This window comes from Mirounga angustirostris, unplaced genomic scaffold (assembly GCF_029215605.1).
Source record: "Mirounga angustirostris isolate CCGP_5_RB_7025 unplaced genomic scaffold, mMirAng1.0.hap1 SCAF_5, whole genome shotgun sequence".
NCBI classification, from domain to species: Eukaryota; Metazoa; Chordata; class Mammalia; order Carnivora; family Phocidae; genus Mirounga; species Mirounga angustirostris.
In genome coordinates this window covers 112,217,540-112,240,899 of record NW_026991713.1, presented here as the reverse complement: position 1 = coordinate 112,240,899, position 23,360 = coordinate 112,217,540, and the positions used below count along the sequence as shown (strand labels likewise).

Sequence of the window (23,360 nt, the reverse complement as noted above, 5' to 3'; positions counted from 1 at the left end):
TTTAGATATTAAAGAGTGAGCCTACTTTACATTTATAAATACCAGTCATAGTTTTCAAAAGAATATATTCCTCTTAAGATCTGAAAATGACACTTCACCTCTTAAGATCTGAAACTACACTTCCTTTCCCAACAGCAGTGAAGAAACAAAAACAAAAAGCTTAAGGATAGGATGGAGCCTTTTCTCCATTGGTGATTTATTAATTCGTTATTTTTTAGTGAAGTGCAATTTCAGAATAGCTTCCACAGAGGACATACAACTCTGTTAGTTACCTTGAGGATCCACTTCAGTAAGAAGTCCTTGCAAATTAAAATTTCAGTGGGAAGACAGCATATATATTGAAAAGTTATCATTCATGATTATACTTTGGTAGTAAAGGCTCCATCCAATCTCAGTGGCAAGTTTAACAGACTTCACTGCTGATGTGTACCTTGATTTGAAGTCTTGCATATAAGGAGATAGATCCAAATTCACTGTTTTTTTTTTGTTGTTGTTGTTGCATAGATATAGGTAGCTGCAGTAACTATATAAAAATAGAACCTCACAGAAATTTTTTATTAACCTCTTAAAGATTCTTATACAAGAAAGCAATTACTGTAATAATATCCCAAACAAATCCAGTTTCTTGGTTTTGTGAAGCAAATAAAAATATGGCTAGAATTTATATTGAGACCCTTTGTATTTACTCGTTATTATTCACTATTAAAAGCAAACACTGTAGTGCATTTAATTTTAGAGCCAAACTTCTATCTCTAGTTTTGTTCTTTTATTGCATAAACAGTCAAAGGAGAAACAATACAACAAAGAAATGAAACCAGTTTTCTCTAACATAGTAAAGATAGAATCTTAAGACAGTCTTACTGTTTAGTCTTTCGGCCGGTAGCATATTTTTGTGACCGTATGCATATTTCTGCATATCCTTTGTTCAACTCTTGCTGCCAGTATGCTGATGAAGGGAAACTTTAACCAGTGCTTCTTTCCCACACTGTATTTTTGCCTCAGTCTTTAAAGATATCACTAGGTGATCCAGGATTAAAGAGTTTGGTGGTCAGCTAATTGTATGAAAGGTGGGAGCATCTCAGTGAATATTGATATTTTATTTAAGCCAGTATTTCCCAAATGTATTTGACTTTGGAAATGCCCACTGCTTGCCTGCCTCTCTGCTTGCCTTCCTTCCCTCTCTCCTTCCTTCCTTTTAGCTTCCTTGTTTTCTTTTCTTTTTAAAGAATACTTATTAAAATTTCCTGTAGAACAAGTTTCAGGAATCATTACTATAAAGTTTATACACACACACAGACACACACACACACGCACGCACTATTTAGGTCTGTTCCTTATGTCCATTTTTCTCTTAATCTCCACCTTTTCTAGGGCATAGGATGCTATATAGAAGGAAAAAGAATAATGTTTAAGTCTTGCTAGCTATTCTGATATTGTGTGTAGTGGGAAAGAGGCTCCTTTATAAAACAAGATTTCAGATTGGTGTGAGGATTTCAAGAGGTCTTACTCTCTATGTTTTGTATCGCTCTGAACAAGCAGGAGTTGACCAAGCATAACAGAAGTTATGGCTAGCCCCTTTGGGAGGAGGAGTAGGGTGGATTGGAGGGAAAATGGGGCTTACACTTTTTATTAAACATATTTCTGTTTTGTTTGAATTTTTTCATTAGTGTAAATTTCTTTTGTAAAAATTTTAAAGTCCTTAAAAAGGAATGAAGTAAAAGACCTTACTAGTTGAGAGAAACTCTACTTTGTAAAAGAATTGCTTACTCTAAGCTTTTGTAAGTAGTAGCCTCTTTGGTGCTTTCAAACTCACTTTGTTTAAAAAAAATACCAAAAATTGTAAGCCATTTTTTTTCAGAAACAAGATTATATGAAGTAAGGTAGATCTGATAGATAAAATTAATATACCTTGCCCTTGCTACCCCTGTTTCTTGTACATCAATTGTTGCTATAATTCACTGTGCCATCATTCTCTATTTTTGTGCTAAGTGAGGGACTGTGTCTTATTTGTCTCTGTATCTTTAGCACCTAACTCTGCATCATGCCTAATACCTAAGTAAGCATTTGATAAGTGTGGATGTGGGTGTGTGTTGGGGGAGACTTAATTTCATAATTATTCCTAGGAGAATGCATTAGTGATTGTCACTTTCAGATCTTAAGAGGAATATATTCTTTTGAAAACATCTTTAAGATATACTCTATTTTGTTGTATTATATCTGTCTTCCCTCAGAAAGAATTTAAGATGGTATTCATTAGTACACATAATATAAAATAAAGTTTTAAATAAATGAGTAAAATAACAAAACTGGAGGGCTTTGTTACTTCCCAAATTCGAAATTTAATATCCAGTGACAAAAACCAAGACATATCATTGGCATAATGATGAACATGCAGATCAATAGAGTGGAATTGAGAGTCCAAGAATAAACCCTTACATATTTGGTCCATTGTCTTTTTTTTTTTTTTTTTTTTAAACAAAGCTGCTAAAGACTATTCAATAAACAAAGGGTCATCTTTTAAACACATGGTCCTGGAAAAACTGGGTATCTATATGCGAAAAAAATGTACTTCCTCAAAAAAGTCAACCATACACAAAACTTAGCTCAGAATTAATTATGGGCCTAAATGTAAGAGCTAAAACTATAAAACATCTGAAAGAAAGCATAGAAGAAACTTCATGACCTTGGATTGGGCAAAGAGTTGTTAGATATAACACCAAAAGCATGAGACATAGAGAGCAAAAATGGATAAATTTAACTTCATTAAAATTACAAACTTTAGTGCCTCAAAAGGCACTGTAAAAAAACTGAAAAGACAAGCCACAGAGAAAATATTTACAAATCATGTCTGATAAAGAATGGTATCCAGAATATATAAAGAACTTCAACAGATGATGAGAAGACAAACAACCCAATTAAAAAACAAGCAAAAGAATTGAACAGGCATGTAATCAAAAAAGACTTAAATGACTTATAAGCACCTGAAAATGTGCTCATCATCATTAGTTATTAGGAAAAGGCACATTAGAAACACAGTGAGATACTACTCCATACCCACTGTGAGGCCTGTTGTCAAAAAGACACATAATATTTCCCGTCTAGGATGTGGGGAAATAGGAACTCCCATACCTTGTTGGTGGGAATATAGAATGGTTCACCCACCTTGGAAGACAGTTTGACCATTTCTCTAAAAATTAAACCAACTTAACATATCCATTAGTCAGGTTTCTGAGGAATACTCAATAGGATGTGTCTACGTATAGGAGAGATTTATTTTAAGGAATTAGCTCATATAATTGTGGAGGTTTGGTGGGTCAAAATGTGATAGGGGAGGTTGACAGGCTGGGGACTCAGGAAGTAGTTGCACTTTGAGTCCAAACCTAGTCCACTGGAAAACTGGGAAGAGCTGATGTTGCAGATGAAGTCTGAAGGCAGTCTTCTGGGGAATTTCCTCTTGCTTTGAGGGGTTAGCCTTTTGTTCTATTCAGGCCTTCCACTAATTGGATGCCACCCACCCACATAATGAGGCCAATCTGCTTTACTCAAAGTCCACCAATTTAAATGTGAATTTCATGCAAAAACACTCTTCTAGTATAATGTTTGACCAAATATCTGGGCATTGTGCTCAATCAAACTGACACATAAAATTAACCATCACACCATAAAACCCAGCAATTCTACTCCCAGAATCTACCCAAGAGAAATGAAAACATATATCCACACAAAGACTTGTTTGCAATTGTTCATAGTACCTTTATTCATAATAGACAAAAATGAGAAACAGTTCAAATGTCCATCAACTAGTAAATGGATAAACAAAACATTAGAATACTCTTCAGCAATTGAAAAAATGAAAATACTGACATATGCTATAACATGGATGAACCTCAAAAATATTATGCTAAGTGAAAGATGCCAAATTCAAAAGACTAAAAATTGTATGATTCCACTTGTATGAAATATCTAGATAGAGCAAATCAGAGGAATTTTGGGGGTGGCAGCAGGGATTACTGCATATGGACTTAAGGAGATATTGAGGAGTGAAGGAAATGTTTTGAAATTGGATTGTGGTGATGATTACACACCTCTGTAAATTGACTAAAACATTGAACTGTACACTTATAACAGGTGAATTTTATGGTATGTAAATTGTACCTCAGTATTATAAAAAGAAGAGAGGTGATAAAAATGGGACAAATGGACCAAGGTCAGGACACACAATATATCTCATAAAAGCCCCAATATTTCCTTGCGGTCACAAATTTTGCTCTAAATTTTCTAAAGAGACCGTTCTAAGATGAGATGTTTTTACTAGTATTCACAAGATCAAAAGTTATCAGCATCTTAGGAGAAACCTCATAATTATAATTCAAAGAAAAATGTGTCCTTTTATTCATAGTGCAGCATATTCAGCTCTGCCCTCAACAGCATCCTTGTGGTGAGTAACTGAAGACTTCTCTAGAACTGTTTCTTAAACCTCCCTTCAATTCAGTCTAGTGGCTTAACATCAAAGACACTTCACTAAATACAGTAATGCTGGGTGAATAGGAAGGAGAGTGGTAAAAGGACAAAGCCAAGAATGCTGCTCTTTGATGGTATGTCTTAGTCCAGACATGCAGTTTTAGAATAATGAATGGGTGTACCAAGTAGATATGCAGCAGTTCCACAGAAGCTTTTTTGTAAAAACTGAGTGATAGTTAAGTTTAGCATTTTACCCCCTAGCAAGTACCTGGAGTGTAGTTATTCTCAGTTACAGGTTAGATATGGAGCCATTTGCTTTAATAGCTACATTGGGAGTGCGGTTGGCATCCTTTCAGGAATGTTGGGGAGCCCGAGGAGGAAAAGTATCAGAATAAACTGTCTACTGTCTATGAATAGAGGTAGTCTGAAGAAATATGTGCTGATGGGTTATGATTCTCCCTGAGAAATCATTTTGGCTGTTCTCCAGTGCTTAGGCCAAGGGATCATTCAGGCTCTGAAGACAGTATAACATGGCCATAGATACTAAACTTGGAATAGTGTGGTTTTCATTATAAATTTTCAAAAGTGATACATGTGTGTTGTAAAGCATTTCTAACAATTTAATTCATATATGAAGTATAGACTATATAGAATAAAAAACTGAAGTCTCCTTTCTTTTCCCTGTCCCCTTCTTATTTTCCTGTTAATGTATATTTAAATTATTTCCAGTTTTTAGCTGTTATAATGCTGTGGTAAACATACTGGCACGGGGCACTCCTCCATTTAAATAAGATTTGAGTGCACACACATACACAATTACACAATTACATATACGTCTGCATATGTGTCTATACGTGTGTGTTTATATGTATATATTTTTACTTTAGTAACAGCTATTACCTGTTCTGTACTTCATAATTTATTTTTTATACACTGGTATTTCTATATTTTATATTTTAAAATCACTGCTTTAGTCTGCTGTCAGTGTTCAATTTTATATTTGCAATTCTGGTCTTGCTCTAATCATGAGAAAGTATCTAAATAACCATTTGTTAAATTAACTAAAGGACAACCTGAGCATGAATTTTTTGGCTTGATTATATATGTACAGTAGTTTATTTAGTAAGAAGAAAGTGTTAATTGCAGTAGCTTAGTTGAAGTTTATGTTTGGAAAATTGTTTGTTTTATAATAACCCTGAGAATGTTGGCTTTTTTTTATCTTTAAGGAATAATTTTACCTTGTAATTAACTTTGCACATTACTTCTGAATAACATCTAGGTTTAGGCTTTTGCTTCCAGTTGGGTTGTAGAAGGTGGTGACAGGCTATTGTGGCCCCTGTAACAACTTAAATAAATTACAAAAATCATTGTTGCGATGATCTGTTATTACATAATCAATTGTCCCAACACTTAGTGATTTAAAACAACAGTTGTTTTATAGAGCTTATGATTCTGTGGATTGGCAATTAAGGCAGATCTCAGCTGGGTGATTTTTCTGTTCCATGTTGCATTGAATGAGATCACTAGATAGTGTTTAGCTGGTGGGTGAACTGCTTTAGAGGATGCAAGATATCTTTACACGTATATATGGGGCCTGGGCAGAGGTGGAATTCTGGCTTCACATGACCTTTCTAAAAGCATAGTAGTCTTAGAGTAATCAGACTTCTAACATTTGAGACATTTCAAAACAGAGGTAAACTGATTAGATTGAAGAGATCATCTCCTCACTCTACCTGTCTAATAGAGGAAAAGATGGGTCCTCACTGGGAAAAAATAATATCCACTATAGTTTTAAGTTTGTCACATTCACAGTATTAAGAATACACTAAAAAGTTACATGAGATGTGAAAAGTAAAAATCAGTCCAACGAAGAAGAAAAAAATAGATGTAGATCCATCAATGACACTAAAAATAGGAGTTAAACAAGGATTTTATCACTTATAAATATATTAAAGGAAATAAAGGAAGTGGTTAAAAATGGAGGGAAAGACAAAGAATAGCAACAAAGTTGAGATCTATAAAAAAAATAAATACTCTAGAGCTGAAAAGTACAATATCTGAAGTTAAGATTTGAGTTTAATAGTTAAGTAAGCACAGCAAAAAATAAACAACTAGAATTAGTAAACTCAAAGACAGTTCCATGGGAAAATGTACAAGCTAAAGCCCAGGGGAAAAAAAAGAATGGAAAGAACAATATAGGATAAGAGATACACGGACTGAATCATTTCATCTAATATACATATAATTGGAGTCCCAGGAGGAGAGAAGAGCAAAAACAATATTTGAAAAGATAATGACCAAAGATTTTCCAGACTGATGAAAGATAACAATCCACAGAGTCAAGAAGTACAGAAACTTTGTGAACCCCGAGCAAGATTAATATAAAGAAAACCACACATAGGTACAACATAATGAAACTTGAAGAAACCAGATTGAAAATCTTAAAATAACCCAAGGAAAGAAACCACAGTAACTTCAAAGGAGCAACGATAAGATTTATGGGAGACTGTTCTACAGAAATTTTTAAAATTAGAACACAGTGGAATGACATCTTTAAAGTTTAAGTGCAGAAAGGAAAAATATTGCCAACCTGAAACTTTATGCACAGTAAAAATATTTTTTAAATGAAGGCAAAATAAAGATATTTTTAGACAAAAGGTGGGAGACTTTATCACAGGTAGCACCACCATAGTACAATAATGCTAAAGGAAGTTATTCAGTCTAAAGAAAAATGATCCCAGTTGGGACCATAGAATTTTAGGGAAAAAATGAAAAGCATAAATATGTGAGTAAATATAAAAGATTTTTGCCTATTTAAAGCAATAATAACAATCAATGTCTTTCAGGCTTAAAACATATGTAGAAATAAAATACAATAGAACAAAGGGCAGATAGGTGTAAATGGAGTAAAACCAATATTTTTGTCTTGTATAGGAAGTGGTAAAAGTCAAGTGTAGTAATTCAAGGAAGTATTTGTAATGTCTAGGATAACTGCTTAAAAAGAGTACAAAGGTGTTTGAACAAAAAGCTAACAGAAACAATCCTAAAATTTATATACAACCACAAAGGCCCAGAAGAGTGAAAGCAGTCTTGAAAAAGAAAAGCAAAGCTGAAGGTATCACAATTCCAGACTTCAAGTTAAATTACAAAGGTGTTATCAAAACAGTATGGTAATGGCACAAAAATAAACACATAGATAAATGGAACAGATAGAAAACCCAGAAATAAACCCACAACTGTATGGTCAGTCTTTAACAAAGCAGGAAAGAATATCCAATGGGAAAAAGATAATTTATTCAACAGTGTTCAGAAAACTCATCAGCTACATGCGAAAGAATGAAACTGGACCATTTTCTTACACCATAAACAAAAATAAATTCAAAATAGATTAAAGACCTAAAAATGAGACCTGAAACCATAAAATCCTAGAAGATAGCACAGGCAGTAATGTCTCCATTGGCCATGGAACATCTTTCAGGTATGTCTTCTAAAGCAAGGGAAATAAAAACAAAGATTAACTATTGGGACTATGTCAAAATAAAAGGCTTCTGCACAGTGAAGGAAACAATAAAACTAAAAGGCAACCCACTGAATGAGAAAAGATATTCACAAATGACATAACTGATAAATAGTATCCAAAATATATAAAGGGCTTATACAACTCAACACCCAAAAAACAAATAATCTAGTTAAAAAATGGGCAGAAGACATGAACAGACATTTCTCCAAAGAAGACATCCAGATGGCCAAGAGACATGTGAAAAGATGCTCAACATAACTCATTATAAAATGCACATCAGAACTACCATGAGATATTAACTCACACCTGCCATAATGACTAAAATCAAAAACCCAAGAAATAACGCATGTTGGCAAGGATGTGTAGAAAAAGGAACCCTTGTGCACTGTTGGCAAGAATGCGAACTGGTGCAGCCACTGCAGAAAACTATATTGTATACCTGAATCTAATATAACACTATATGTTAACTATATTGGGATTAAAAAAAAAAAGCTAAGATAAAATGCAATAAGGAAAATTTATTAATTAAAAGAAAAGATTAGATGGAATGAATAGAAAACTAATAATAAGGTGTTTTAAATATCAGTAGCTGATTACATGTAAATAGGTTTAGTCCTCCAACCAAAGCCAAAAAGTTTTGAGCTACATTTAAAAAAAGACTCAACTGTATTAACTATATTTAGTTTGCACAAGGCATATATTGCATAAAAGAATATGTGAAGAAAAAGTACCTTGCACAATAATAAAAGAAATCCAATATAGTAATATCAGACAAAGTAGACCTTAAGACAAAGTATTATGAAAGGCAAAGGAAGAATTTTATGCTGATAAAAGGGTCAATTCAATAGGAAAACAACACTTTTAAATTTATAGATTCCTAACAATACAAGTCCAAAATATGTAAAGCTAAAATTGACAGGACAAAGAGGAAAAATAATGATTTCACCATCATATTTGGAGAATTTAACAACCTTCTTTGAACCACTGCTAGAATAAGCAGACTTTTAAAATCAGTAAGGTTATAAAATATTTAAGAATACTGTAACCAACTTGACCAATTACTGTTTATAGAACATTATTTTCAACCACTGCAGAATACACATCCTGTTGAAATGTACAAGGAACTTTTACCAAATGAGCCAAAAAAGCACATGTCAACAAATTTAAAAGGATTAAAATCATATATGTTCCATAGTGGAATTAAACTAGAAATAAGGATTTTTTTTAAAAAAAATCCTCAATTTGTTTGGCAAATAAGCAGACACATTTAAATAATCCACTGGTCAAAGAAATACAAGCACAGTATCTAAACTGTGAGAAACAGTTAAAGTGGTGCTTCAAATTCTATAGCTTTAAATGCATATGTTTAAAAGGTTGAAAGCCAGTGATCTAATTTTTCGCTTTGAAAACCTAGAAAAAGAAATGCAATTACATTCAATAAACTGGAATGAAGGAAATAACAAAGTAAGAAGGCATTCTATAGAGAAGACTAATAAAGATAAATAAGGTCAAAGTTGTTTCTTTGGAAAGATTAATAAATAAACCCCTACTAAGAAAAAAAGAGAAAGCTCAAATTAACAATATAGGTATAAAGAGGAAACATTACTAGAGATCCAAGAAATATCTAAGGGATAAAAAATACTATAAACAACATTATGTCAATACATGTGACAACTTATATGAAATGGACAAATTCCTTGAAAAATACAACTCACCAAAGTGACACAAAAAAGTAAAAATTCTGAATAGTGCTTTATCTTTTGAAGTCATTGACTCTAATTAGAAATCTCCGCATCTCTAATAGTGTTCTTCAACTGAATTAGGTCTCAGTATTAGGTCTTTGTTGAATGTTTTTAGAAAATTTTAAACTTCATGGTAGCTGACAGTCCTACACTAAACTCACTTCCCATATAATTTCCTTCAGATTGATTTCCATTTTTTTAGTTTACATACCTTTTGTTGGAGTTTGAGGAGGCCAGTTAATTAAACCATCTATTCCTTTTTCCAACTTCTGAACCCCTTGAGAAGTACACATAGTTTAGAATAAAAATGTCAACTTTATCTGTGGGGAAGCTGGGTAAAAGAGTGTGCTTAGATCTCTGTGAAGAGCTTTGCGCAGTGGCAGTATCATAGCCAATGAGGTTTATCCGAGGCACGATTATTGCTAGATCTCTGTGGAGTCTTTCTACATATTCAAATTGGATTGACTTAACTTGCCCTGTTGTGTTTACTATATGAATGAGAAGAGAATGTGTGTGGGTTTGGGCTGGCAAGTTCTAAGAGAGAGTGAGAGACTGGTGACATATGTGGCCCATCTTTTGCCCTATCTCACCAAACAGATAAAGCAGAGAGAAAGAGAACAAGAGTGGTGTTTTGTCACCTATCATCCTGGGTGAAGCCCTACTATTACTGTGTTCTTTTTTATTTTATTTTATTTTATTAATCACCGTACATTACAGCATTAGTTTTTGATGTAGTGTTCCATGATTCATTGTTTGCATATAACACCCAGTGCTCCATTCAGTACATGCCCTTTTTAATACCCATCACCAGGGCTAACCCATCCCCCTGCCCACCTCCCCTCTAGAACCCTCAGTTTGTTTCTCAGAGTCCATAGTCTCTCATGGTTTGTCTCCCCCTCGATTTCCTCCCCCTTCATTTTCCCCTTCCTGCTATCCTCTTTTTCCTTTTTAAACATATAATGTATTATTTGTTTCAGAGGTACAGGTCTGTGATTCAACAGTCTTACACAATTCACAGCACTCACCATAGCACATACCCTCCCCAGTGTCTATCACCCAGCCACCCCATCCCTCCCACCCCCCACCACTCCAGCAACCCTCAGTTTGTTTCCTGAGATTAAGAATTCCTCATATCAGTGAGAGCATATGATACATGTCTTTCTCTGATTGACTTATTTCGCTCAGCATAATACCCTCCAGTTCCATCCACATCGTTGCAAATGGCAAGATTTCATTCCTTTTGATGGCTGCATAATATTCCATTGTATATATACACCACATCTTCTTTATCCATTCATCTGTCGATGGAAATCTTGGCTCTTTCCAGAGTTTCGCTATTGTGGACATTGCTGCTATAAACATCGGGGTGCATGTACCCCTTTGGATCCCTACATTTGTATCTTTTTTCAGTAGTTCAATTGCTGGGAACCTCCATACTGTTTTCCAGAGTGGCTGCACCAGTTTGCATTCCCACCAAAAGTGTAGGAGGGTTGCCCTTCCTCCACATCCCCAGCAAAATCTGTTGTTTCCTGACTTGTTAATTTTAGCCATTTTGACTGGTGTGAGGTGGTATCTCGTTGAGGTTTTGATTTGGATTTCCCTGATGCCGAGCAATGTTGAGCACTTTTTCATGTGTCTGTTGGCCATTTGGATGTCTTCTTTGGAAAAATGTCTGTTCATGTCTTCTGCCCATTTCTTGATTGGATCATTTGTTCTTTGGGTGTTGAGTTTAAGAAGTTCTTTATAGATTTTGGATACTAGCTCTTTATCTGATACGTCATTTGCAAATATCTTCTCCCATTCTGTCGGTTCTCTTTTGGTTTTGTTGACTGTTCCCTTTGCTGTGCAAAAGCTTTTTATCTTGATGAAGTCCCAATAGTTCATTTTTGCCCTTGCTTCCCTTGCCTTTGGCGATGTTTCTAGGAAGAAGTTGCTGCGGCTGAGGTCGAAGAGGTTGCTGCCTGTGTTCTCTAGGATTTTGATGGACTCCTGTCTCACATTGAGGTCTTTCATCCATTTGGAGTCTATTTTTGTGTGTGGTGTAAGGAAATGGTCCAGTTTCATTCTTTTGCATGTGGCTGTCCCAATTTTCCCAACACCATTTGTTGAAGAGGCTGTCTTTTTTCCATTGGACCTTCTTTCCTGCTTTGTCGAAGATTAGTTGACCATAGAGTTGAGGGTCTATTACTGGGCTCTCTATTCTGTTCCATTGATCTATGTGTCTGTTTTTGTGCCAGTACCATACTGTCTTGATGATTACAGCTTTGTAATAGAGCTGGAAGTCCGGGATTGTGATGCCACCAGCTTTGCTTTTCTTTTTCAATATACCTCTGGCTATTCGGGGTCTTTTCTGGTTCCATACAAATTTTAGGATTATTTGTTCCATTTCTTTGAAAAAAGTTGATGGTATTTTGATAGGAATTGCATTAAATGTGTAGATTGCTCTAGGTAGCATTGAAATCTTCACAATATTTGTTCTTCCAGCCCATGAGCATGGAACGTTTTTCCATTTCTTTGTGTCTTCCTCATTCTCTTTCATGAGTATTTTATAGTTTTCTGAGTACAGATTCTTTGCCTCTTTGGTTAGATTTATTCCGAGATATCTTATGGTTTGGGGTACAATTGTAAATGGGATCAACTCCTTAATTTCTCTTTCTTCTTCTTGTTGGTGTATAGGAATGCCACTGATTTCTATGCATTGATTTTATATCCTGCCACTTTACTGAATTCCTGTATGAGTTCTAGCAGTTTTGGGGTGGAGTCTTTTGGGTTTTCCACAGAAAGTATCATATCATCTGCAAAGAGAGAGTTTGACTTCTTTGCCGATTCAGATGCCTTTTATTTCTTTTTGTTGTCTGATTGCTGTGGGTAGCACTTCTAATACTATGTTGAGTAGCAGTGGTGATAGTGGACATCCCTGCCATGTTCCTGACCTTAGGGGGAAAGCTCTCAGTTTTTCCCCATTGAGAATGATACTCGCTGTGGGTTTTTCATAGATGGCTTTTATGATATTGAAGTATGTACCTTCTTTCCCTATACTCTGAAAAGTTTTGATCAAGAAAGGATGCTGTACTTTGTCAAATGCTTTTTCTGCATCTATCGAGAGGATAATATGTTTCTTCTTCTTTCTTTTATTAATGTATTGTATCACATTGATTGATTTGTGGATGTTGAACCAACCTTGCAGCCCAGGGATAAATCCCACTTGGTCGTGGTGAATAATCCTTTTAGTGTACTGTTGGATCCTATTGGCTAGTATTTTGGTGAGAATTTTTGCATCCATGTTCATTAAGGATATGGGTCTGTAATTCTCCTTTTTGATGGGGTCTTTGTCTGGTTTGGGGATCAAGGTAATGGTGGCCTCATAAAACGAGTTTGGAAGTTTTCCTTCCATTTCTATTTTTTGGAATAGTTTCAGAAGAATAAGTATTAATTCTTCTTTAAATGTTTGGTAGAATTCCCCTGGGAAGCCATCTGGCCCTGGGCTTTTGTTTTTTGGGAGATTGTTGTTTATTGCTTCAATTTTCTTAGTGGTTATAGGGCTGTTCAGGTTTTCTATTTCTTCCTGGTTCAGTTTTGGTAGTTTACACATCTCTAGGAATGCATCCATTTCTTCCAGATTATCTAATTTGCTGGCATATAGTTGCTCATAATATGTTCTTATAATTGTTTGGATCTCTCTTCTTTCATTCGTGATTTTATTTATTTGGGTCATTTCTCTTTTCTTTTTGATAAGTCTGGCCAGGGGTTTATCAATCTTGTTAATTCTTTCAAAGAACCAGCTCCTAGTTTCGTTGATCTGTTCTACTGTTCTTTTGGTTTCTATTTCATTGATTTCTGCTCTGATCTTTATTATTTCTCTTCTACTGCTGGGTTTAGGCTTTACTTGCTGTTCTTTCTCCAGCTCCTTTAGGCGTAGGGTTAGGTTATGTATTTGAGACCTTTCTTGTTTCTTGAGAAAGGCTTGTATTGCTATATACTTTCCTCTTAGGACTGTCTTTGCTGCATCCCAAAGGTTTTGAACAGCTGTGTTTTCATTTTAATTGGTTCCCATGAATTTTTAAAATTCTTCTTTAATTTCCTGGTTGACCCATTCATTCTTCAGTAGGATGCTCTTTAGCCTCCATGTATTTGGGTTCTTTCCGACTTTCCTCTTGTGATTGAGTTCTAGTTTCAAAGCATTGTGGTCTGAAAATATGTAGGGAATGATCCCAGTCCTTTGGTACCAGTTGAGACCTGATTTGTGACCTAGGATGTTACCTATTCTGGAGAATGTTCCATGGGCATTAGAGAAGAATGCGTATTCTGTTGCTTTGGGATGGAATGTTCTGAATATATCTGTGAAGTCTATTTGGTCCAGTGTGTCATTTAAAGTCTTTATTTCTTTGTTGATCTTTTGCTTAGATGATCTGTCCATTTCCGTGAGGGGGATGTTAAAGTCCCCCACTATTAATGTATTGTTGTCGATGTGTTTCTTTGCTTTTGTTATTAATTGGCTTATATAATTGGCTGCTCCCATGTTAGGGGCATAGATGTTTACCACTGTTAGATCTTCTTGTTGGAAAGACCCTTTAAGTAGGATATAGTGTCCTTCCTCATCTCTTATTATAGTCTTTGGTTTAAAATCTAATTTGTCTGATATAAGGATTGCCACCCCAGCTTTCTTTTGGTGTACATTAGCATGGTAAATGGTTTTCCACCCCCTCACTTTCAATCTGGGGGTGTCTTTAGGTCTAAAATGAGTCTCTTGCAGACAGCATATTGATGGGTCTTGTTTTTTAATCCAATCTGATAGCCTGTGTCTTTTGATTGGGGCATTTAGCCCATTTACATTCAGGGTAACTATTGAAAGATAGGAATTTAGTGCCATTGTATTGCCTGTAAGGTGATTGTTACTGTATATTGTCTGTGTTCCTTTCTGGTCTATGTTGCTTTTAGGGTCTCTCTTTGCTTAGAGGACCCCTTTCAAGATTTCCTGTAGGGCTGGTTTTGTGTTTGCAAATTCCTTTAGTTTTTGTTTGTCCTGGAAGCTTTTTATCTCTCCTTCTGTTTTCAGTGACAGCCTAGCTGGATATAGTATTCTTGGCTGCATATTTTTCTCATTTAGTGCTCGGAATATATCCTGCCAGTCCTTTCTGGCCTGCCAGGTCTCTGTGGATAGGTCTGTTGGCAATCTAATGTTTCTACCATTGTAGGTTACAGATCTCTTCTCCTGAGCTGCTTTCAGGGTTTTCTCTTTGTCTCTGACACTCGTCCGTTTTACTTTTAGATGTCTGGGTGTTGACCTATTTTTTTTGCTTTTGAGGGGGGTTTCTCTGTGCCTCCTGGATTTTGATGCCTGTTTCCTTCCCCAAATTAGGGAAGTTCTCTGCTATAATTTGCTCCAATATACCTTCTGCCCCTCTCTCTCTTTCTTCTTCTGGGATCCCAGGTATTCTAATATTGTTTCATCTTATGGTATCACTTATCTCTCGAATTCTGCCCTCATGATCAGTAGTTGTTTTTCTCTCTTTTTCTCAGCTTCTTTATTCTCCATCATTTGGTCTTCTATATCACTGATTCCCTCTTCTGCCTCATTTATCCTAGGAGTTAAAGCCTCCATTTTTGATTGCACCTCATTAATAGCCTTTTTGATTTTGACTTGGTTAGATTTTAGTTCTTTTATTTCTCCAGAAAGGGTTTCTCTAATAACTTCAATGCTTTTTTCAAGCCCAGCTAGTATCTTTAAAATCGTCATTCTGAACTCTAGTTCCAACATCTTACTAATGTCCTTATTGATTAGGTCCCTGGCAGTCACCACTGCCTCTTGTTCTTTTTTTTGAGGTGATTTTTTTCCATCTTGTCATTTTGTCCAGAGGAGAATAGATGAATGAGAGAACAAAACGCTAACAGGGTAAAAACAACCCCAGAAATATCTACACTAAACAAATCAGAAGAGACCTGAAACCAGGGGAAAAGAAAGGGAAAGAAAGATAAAAGGAAAAAAGAAAAAGATAAAAACAAACAAAAAACCAGAATATGATCAAATATGATCAGGCTGGTGCATAGATCAGTGCCACACAGTAGATTCTGGGCATATTTTGGTCTGTTAGAAGAAAGTGCCTCCCAAAATTTTAAAGAAAGAAAAGCTTATATATGTACAAAAATAAGGGTAAATATGATGAAGGGATGGAATATGACTGTAAACATGAAAATGATAAAAGACTTTATAAAAAAATTGATAAGAGAAGAAGTTGGTTGGAAAAAGAAAGAAGAGGATTAAAAAAAAGGGGAGAGAATGTGATCATGCAGGAGACTAGAACAAAGCCATACACTAGATATTTAGGGTATATTTTGGTGTTAGAAGAAACTGTATCCCAAAATTTTAAGAGAACAACATATATATATATCTATCTATATCTATCTATATCTATATATAGATATAGATATAGATAGATATAGATATAGATATAGATATAGATAGATATAGAGAGATATATATATATATATCAAAACTAAGGGTAACTACTGTGAAGGGATAGAATATGACTGTAAAAATGAAAAATAAAAAAGATTTTTTAAAAAAGGGATTGATAAAATGTTGGTTGAAAAAGGGAGAAAGAAAAATTAAAAAAAAAAGAAAATTAAAAAAATTAACTTTGAAAGACTAAAGAATCATGGGAAAAAAGCCATGGATTCTATGTGCAGTATTCCCCTAGCGCTGGAGTTCTGCCGTTCTCATTGATCGGTAGACTTGGTCTTGGCTGGCTGTTCTCGCTGATCTTCTAGGGAAGGGGCCTGTTGCCGTGGTTCCCAAATATCTTTGCCGGAGGCGGAATTGCCCCTCCCTTGCCGGTCCAGGCTGAATAATCTGCTAGGGTTTGCTCTCTGGAGCTTTTGTTCCCTGCAAGCTTTCCATACAGCTTTGGAAGCCGAGAGTGAAAATGGCCTCCCAATCTCTGCCCCAGAGGAGCCAAGAACTCGGGGCCCTGCTCCTCAGTGAGCCCCCAGAGAAAAGCAGTCACTCACTCCCGTCTCCCCGGTCTCCGGCTGCACTCCGTGCTCACCCGGCCTGTGACCGAGCATTTCTATCTCTGGCACCTGACACCGTATGGAGTCTCCAAACCCAGCAGATCCCTGCAGTGCGCTCCCGTGCCGCTCCTCCCGGGGGCGGAAGGAGAGTCTCCCTGGATCTGCCGCTTGTTGGGTCCCTGCTGGAGGAGCAGTGGCCCGACTGTGCCGTCGATCACGGTTTATGGCAACCCCGAGCTGAGAGCCCACTCCTCGGCTCCATCTCTGCAGCCAGCTTCCCCGCTCTGATACCTGGGAGCTCTGCCGCACTGAGGCACACCCTGTCTTTCTGTGACCCTGAGGGTCCTGAGACCACACTGTCCCCGCGAGAGTTCCACACCCCGCTTAGCCACTGGAGTGACGTCCCTCAGCAGAGCTGACTTCTAGAAGTTCCGATTTTGTGCTCCAAGGCTCTATCACTTGCCAGAAGCGGCGGACGGAGGCCCCCTCCCCCACCATCTAGCCTCCCGAATATTGCCTCGGATTCACTTCTCCGCACGTCCTACCTTCTAGAAAGTGGTCGCTTTTCTGTTCAGAGAGTTGTTGCTATTCTTTTCTTTGATGTCCTGTTGAGTTTGTAGGTGTTCAGAATGGTTTGATCCCTATCCAGCTGAATTCCTGGGACCAGACGAAATCCAGGTCTCCTACTCCTCTGCCTTCTTGCTCCTCCCCACTCTTATCATGTTCTTTTTTCGAAGGAGTCTGTCCTACCTTGTTCTCATGGAACCCACAGTTCTACTGGCCTACTTCCAGTTCCTTATTTCATCTGGATCCTGTGCTCTATTTTGAACAAGTTTTTATAACTTTGATCTTTCCCTAGAACTCTTCTTCCCTATCCTCCCTAGAAATTTAAACCTGGCTTTTGTGGACAGTCCTTTTTTTTTTTTTTTTTTTTTTGCATGGCCATTTCAAGAAAAAGTACTGAATTTTTCTAATTCTAGATATTTAAGATACAGTGTTATATTAGTTTCAGTTGTACAATACACTGATTGAACACTTATATACATTACTTAGTGTTCATCAAGATAAGTCTGCTCTTAATCCCCTTTATCTGTTTCACCACTCATCCCTCCACCTGTCTCCCCTCTGCTAACCATCTGTTTTGTTCTCTATATTTTAGATTGTTTTTTTGTTTTGTTTTGTTTGCTTGTCCCTTTTTTTTCTTTTCTTTTCTTTTCTTTTTTTAAAGCTCCACACCCAGCATGGAGCCCAATGCCGGGCTTGAACTTATGACCCTGAGATCAAGATCTGAGCTGAGACCAAGAGTCAGACACTTAAATGACTGAGCCACCCAGACACCCCAACTTGTCTGTTTTTTTCTTTGTTCATTTGTTTTGTTTCTTAAATTCCACGTATTAGTGAAATCATGTGGTATTTGTCTTATTCTCACTGACTTATTTCACTTAGCAATAACTTCTAGATCCATCCAATGGCAACATTTCATTTTTTATGCCTGAATAATAGTCCATTATATATATATCTGTGTGTGTGTGTATAGTACATCACATTCATCTATCAGTGGATCTAAATTTATTTTTAAAAATTTTTTAAAGATTTTATTTATTTATGAGAGAGAGTGAGCATGAGTGGGGTGGGGGCAGAGGGAGGGGAAGAAGCAGATTCTCTGCTCAGTCTCAGGACCTTGGGATCATGACCTGAGCCAAAGGCAGATGCTTAACAGACTGAGCCACCCAGGCACCCCTCGATGGATCTCATCTTAGATTTAAAGGACAGTTGATGTGTTCCTTTGTTGACCACTGTCAATTCGGTGATTAGAGTGCCGCCTTTGTGCATCAGTTCCTTCTCCTCTCTTACACTGCCACCTCCCGTTTCTAAGTCTTGGTGTTGTTTGATTTACAGGACATTGCTCCAACTTCCTCAATTATGTCAGCATCAGACCTGGAACTGTCCTCTCCACCCCACACTATGTGATTTATAATCTGCTCTTAATTCATGTTTTTGAGTTTCTGATACTCAGAACTCATTATTTTTTAACTTGCTCAGCTCTGTCAACCAGAAGCATTCCTAGATCTCAAATACTGAAAGCCCTCTCTCTTTTCCTTACTCCTCTGGCAATTTTTTTTTCTTTCTTAAATTCAAATATTCCTTCATTCATATACTGTCTCTTTTTCTCTCCTTTCTCTCCCTCTTTCAACCTCTCTATGTCAATAGATGGTCTTGCCATTGGATCTTAACTCCCTCAACTTTACCCCCTCACACACAATAATTTTTCTTTATATTTATCACCCATCCTTTCCTTCATTTCTAATCATAGAGAAGGAACTATTTTCCCTCTTTAACATGGCTAACACTACCAGAGTTCTTGTTCCCTTTTTCTCTTGTATTTGTCACTCTCCCTCTCCATGTCTTTCTTCTACTAGCATTAAAGATGAAAACAAAACAAAACAACAAAACAGTAACAACAGCAAAAATCCTTGTTAAAGGTTCACCTTCACTTTCAAACTATGCCAGCCTTCTTAGAAGAGTAAAATTTACTAGTTATTTTACTTCTTTCTCTTCAGTTCTTACTGGAAGTGTTTGCTTTCTTTTATTGCCTTCCTGAAATTTTTTTCTAAGGTCATCAGTGACTGTTCAGTTCTTAATTTTCCTTCTTCCCTGAAAAGGTGGGACAAGGCTCTCCTTCCTTTTTCTCTTCTTCCTTGACTTCACTGATGGCCATCCATATTTTGTGCAAACCCCCCTTATCAAATAAATACACCTTTTAGGAGATAAGCAAACTGTTTTATTGACTTGTTGTAGCAAGAGAGACCACACAGATGATTCTGAAGTGGTGCCTCTTTTGAGGAAATGAGTTTTGGGTGTTACTGATTATATGTTGAGCTCTGAATTTCTAAGGTCAGATACTAGAAGTGAGGCAAGTCTTTGGATTGGTTGATTTTTTGAGGTAATATTTGACACACACAATGTATGGTTGTGATTGAAAGGAAAGGCCTGTTGGGGCCCAAGACACTCTGCATTTGTAACTATAACTGAATGGTGGTAGTTTTTCCGGTTCTCAGTCATGCATAAGTGGTGGGGTGGTTATTCTGGTTGTCATTCTCAAGCACATCTTCAGAGAATTTTTAATGTTTTACTTCCATTGCAATTGCCCTGGTTTCTAATTTTGACTATGGCAGTAGCAAAACAGGTCTCACTGCCTTGGGGATCTTTTCATAGTAACTCATGCTCCAAAACCAGAGCCATCATTCCAAAATACAAATTCAAACATATTTTCTACTGAAAACCATTGATGGCTCCTTTTATGTATAAAATAAAAGCCCATATACTGAATGCAGTATTCAGGCCCTTTTACAGTATGACCTGAACCCCAAGTTCTAGTCCTTATCTATCTGTTGGCCTATCAGTCCCCTTCTTCACCTCCCTCTCTTCTCCCCTCCACTCCCATTCTCACTTATCTCTTCTCTTCCTTCTCCCCAAACTATACTCATATTATGGAAGTATAGTGACATTTCACACTGTACATTTTGGCCTGTATGCCTAAAATAATTTTTGTTTCTTCTTTGAATGTTGTTTCCGACCCTTACCTTTTATCTGATTATTACTCTACAGGGTATGTTAGTTTGCTAGGACTGCAAAACAAAACAGTACAGACTGGATGACTTAACAGAAATTTATTTGCTGTTTTAGAAGCTAGACATCCAAGATCAAGGTGTCCACAGGTTTGATTTCTTCTGAGGCTTCTCTCTTGGCTTGCAGATGATCATCTTCTTGCTGTGTCCTCACATGGTCTTTCTACTGTGTGTGCACATTCCTGGTGCCTCTCTGTGTGTCCTAATCTCTTCTTGCAAGACACTAGTCAGATTGTATTAGGGCCCACTTTAACAGCCTGATTTTAACTTAATTACCTTTCTAAGGGCCTTGTCTTCAAATAAGTCACGTTCTGAGGTACTGGAGATTAGGGAGTTACTACATGAACTTCAGGGGGCTACCGTTCAGTCCATAACACAACCTTTCCACATTTTTCCTGTAGTAATTAACCCTCTCCACAATCCCATACACTTCGTACCACTTGTACGCTATTATCTGCCTTGATATGGAGTTGTTCATGTTTGTCTCCTTGTGTGGTGTGTGGGTTTCTTGAGGACAGAAACTGTCTCTTATGCAACTTCATCTTTCCCTGCTCTCCATATTAGAACCAAAGAGGGCTTGATTATTGGCTAAATTAAAGAATTCAGTGTGAATCAGGCTTGAATATCTAATAATGTATTTTTCAGAATTTTGAGGAGATTGACATAAAAATATATGAAGGGAATGTATTATATTTCCTATTTTAGAAGTCTTTGGGCATAGCTTGAGATTTTTATCTTACGTTCTTAAATTATACATTGTATAAGTAATGTCAGTTTTATAGGACCTCATATAACTCTCTTGTGGTCTTTAAGGTGTAATCATATAATTGACTTCTATAAGCTACCTATCAATTCTTTCAATTTCATTACTTCCATTACATTTTTTTTCAGATAAAGATGAATGCCGTGTTTCATCCAATACTGAAAATTTGAAGTTTAGAAGACATTTGCTAAGTCAAATCACTTCAAGTAAGTCTGCTCGTATCCATTTTAATGCCAGCTTAAGATTGATTTAACATGTAAAGAATTAAGTCCAGTACCTCTGACACTTTCCCAACTCTCAAATTTCTCAGAATATCTTAGAGTCACCTTATATATTGCATCATTGGTCTTGGAAAATAGTAGAAAGATGATTTCTTAGTAAATTTCATATGCTTATTAAAAATGTAATGTTTAAACTCTTGGTATTATTTTTAAAATGCGATTAACACCTCAAAATCCTCCTTTATTTTGCATTAAGCCTAGTCATCAGGTCCTGACTGTATGCCAAACTTAATATTTTTAAAGGTGGTTTTTCCATTATAGCTAATACTATGTTTTTCAGATTTTTAAGGCTTTGTATGGCTTTTCTAAATGATTTATATGTTTGTGATTATTGGAGGGAGATATTTAGTAATGAACTAGTACTTGAACCTTAAATGTTTATTTATTCAAAAACTTAGCTTTGAAAGGTCATCTTAACCAACTTCAACTAATATAATTATCTCTAATGGTCTTCTGTCTTCATTCACTCTTCCTCCATCCTGTATTCCACTGCTGGATAGATCGGCATATAGAACTCCAATACTTTTAAAGCACTTTAATGGCTGCCCACTCACCATTGGATAAAGTCCATGTTCCATTGCCTGGTATTCAAAGCCCTCTACCCAGCTCCTAAAAATATCCATCACCTTAGCCAACTGGACTCTTTCCTCTTCTCTGAATTCTCATCATTTTTCATGCTTCCACGACCTGATGTGTACTGTATTTCTTGATTTTTTTTTTTTTTTAAAGATTTTATTTATTTGACAGAGAGAGACACAGCGAGAGAGGGAACACAAGCAGGGGGAGTGGGAGAGGGAGAAGCAGGCTTCCCGCGGAGCAGGGAGCCCGATGCGGGGCTCGATCCCAGGACCCTGGGATCATGACCTGAGCCGAAGGCAGACGCTTAACGACTGAGCCACCCAGGCGCCCCTCTTGATGTTTTTTTCTATGATGTTCTCTCCTTCGCCCTCACTGTGTCCTCTGTTTATTGAAATCTTGTGCAAACCCTGAAGGCTCAGCCAGGTGCAAGCTCATCCGTGGAGCTTTCCCTGATTGCTCCAATTGAACCACTAGCTTTCTCTGCTGACTTCATCTAATATTTTGTTTTTATCATTATCATAGCACATTTTACCAGGCAGCTTTATTATTTGTGTTTACTTATCTCCCATCTTAGGTTGTAAGGACTATAGAATCAAACTTCTTGTCTTGAGTAATTTTTGTGTCTCCCAGCATTCAGCATAGCCTCAGTAGTGCTCAGTAAATATTTGCTTAATAAATTAATAATGTGCCTGGATTTTTTTTTCATCGTCCTCTCTGTATTTCATCCTTATAGTCACATATGGTCCATGTTCATGGCAATTCTTCATTCCTGTTACGCACTCCTGGCAAGCCTCCACACTGCCATCTTATCCTAGGAAAATACTAACCATGGTGTAATTAACAAGATATAGTCAGTTCTGAATCTATGAAATAAATTGGATTCCAAAAGTTCATATCTAATTCTGTTGTTTGGAATGGAGAAAACATTTTCCTAAAAAAAACAATGTTATAAATAGTGGTTTGGTTCTCAGTGAGTCCTCCCAAGACTGTTTAACTCATAAGTACCAGTGCTACTTGAACTACGGGAAGTCATCATGCATGACACTGTTTTGTAGAGAAATTCTAGCTCTGAGAGTGGAATTACATCTCCCGTGCCCTAGAAACAGAATAGTACCTTTCTGGGCAGCTTGAGCAAGAGGAAAGCCTGAGCTGGAGCTCTGGCACTGCTCGGCATATTGGATGCTCTCCTGCCAGTAGTTTTTGGTTTTCAGTATTTGCATAAGAGACATTTACCATAGGTTATTGTTACTCTTATGTCTTCTAAATTGAGGGCAAGGGAACACTTGCTCTTCTGGTCCTCCTTGCAGTAGATGAGGATAGTAATCAGCTATCCTGATTGTCTTTTTTTTTTTTTTTTAAAGATTTTATTTATTT

The 23,360-nt window shown here is 36.7% G+C and overlaps 1 protein-coding gene and 1 pseudogene across 10 annotated transcripts in view; both read left to right on the top strand.

The window, feature by feature from the left end:
* ZNF438 (zinc finger protein 438) overlaps positions 1-23,360 on the top strand; it is a 190,663-nt gene that overhangs the window by 76,301 nt on the left and 91,002 nt on the right. For all 10 annotated transcript variants that reach the window (XM_045874249.3, XM_054507312.2, XM_064591891.1 and 7 more), the window contains one exon: positions 21,255-21,332. Coding sequence is in view for 3 of the 10 variants with exons in the window: in XM_064591891.1 (XP_064447961.1) it covers positions 21,255-21,332 (78 nt within the window). In the remaining 7 variants the exon portion in view is untranslated. The remainder of the gene's footprint in view (positions 1-21,254; positions 21,333-23,360) is intronic.
* Positions 10,089-10,151, top strand: LOC123845036 (U4 spliceosomal RNA; annotated as a pseudogene).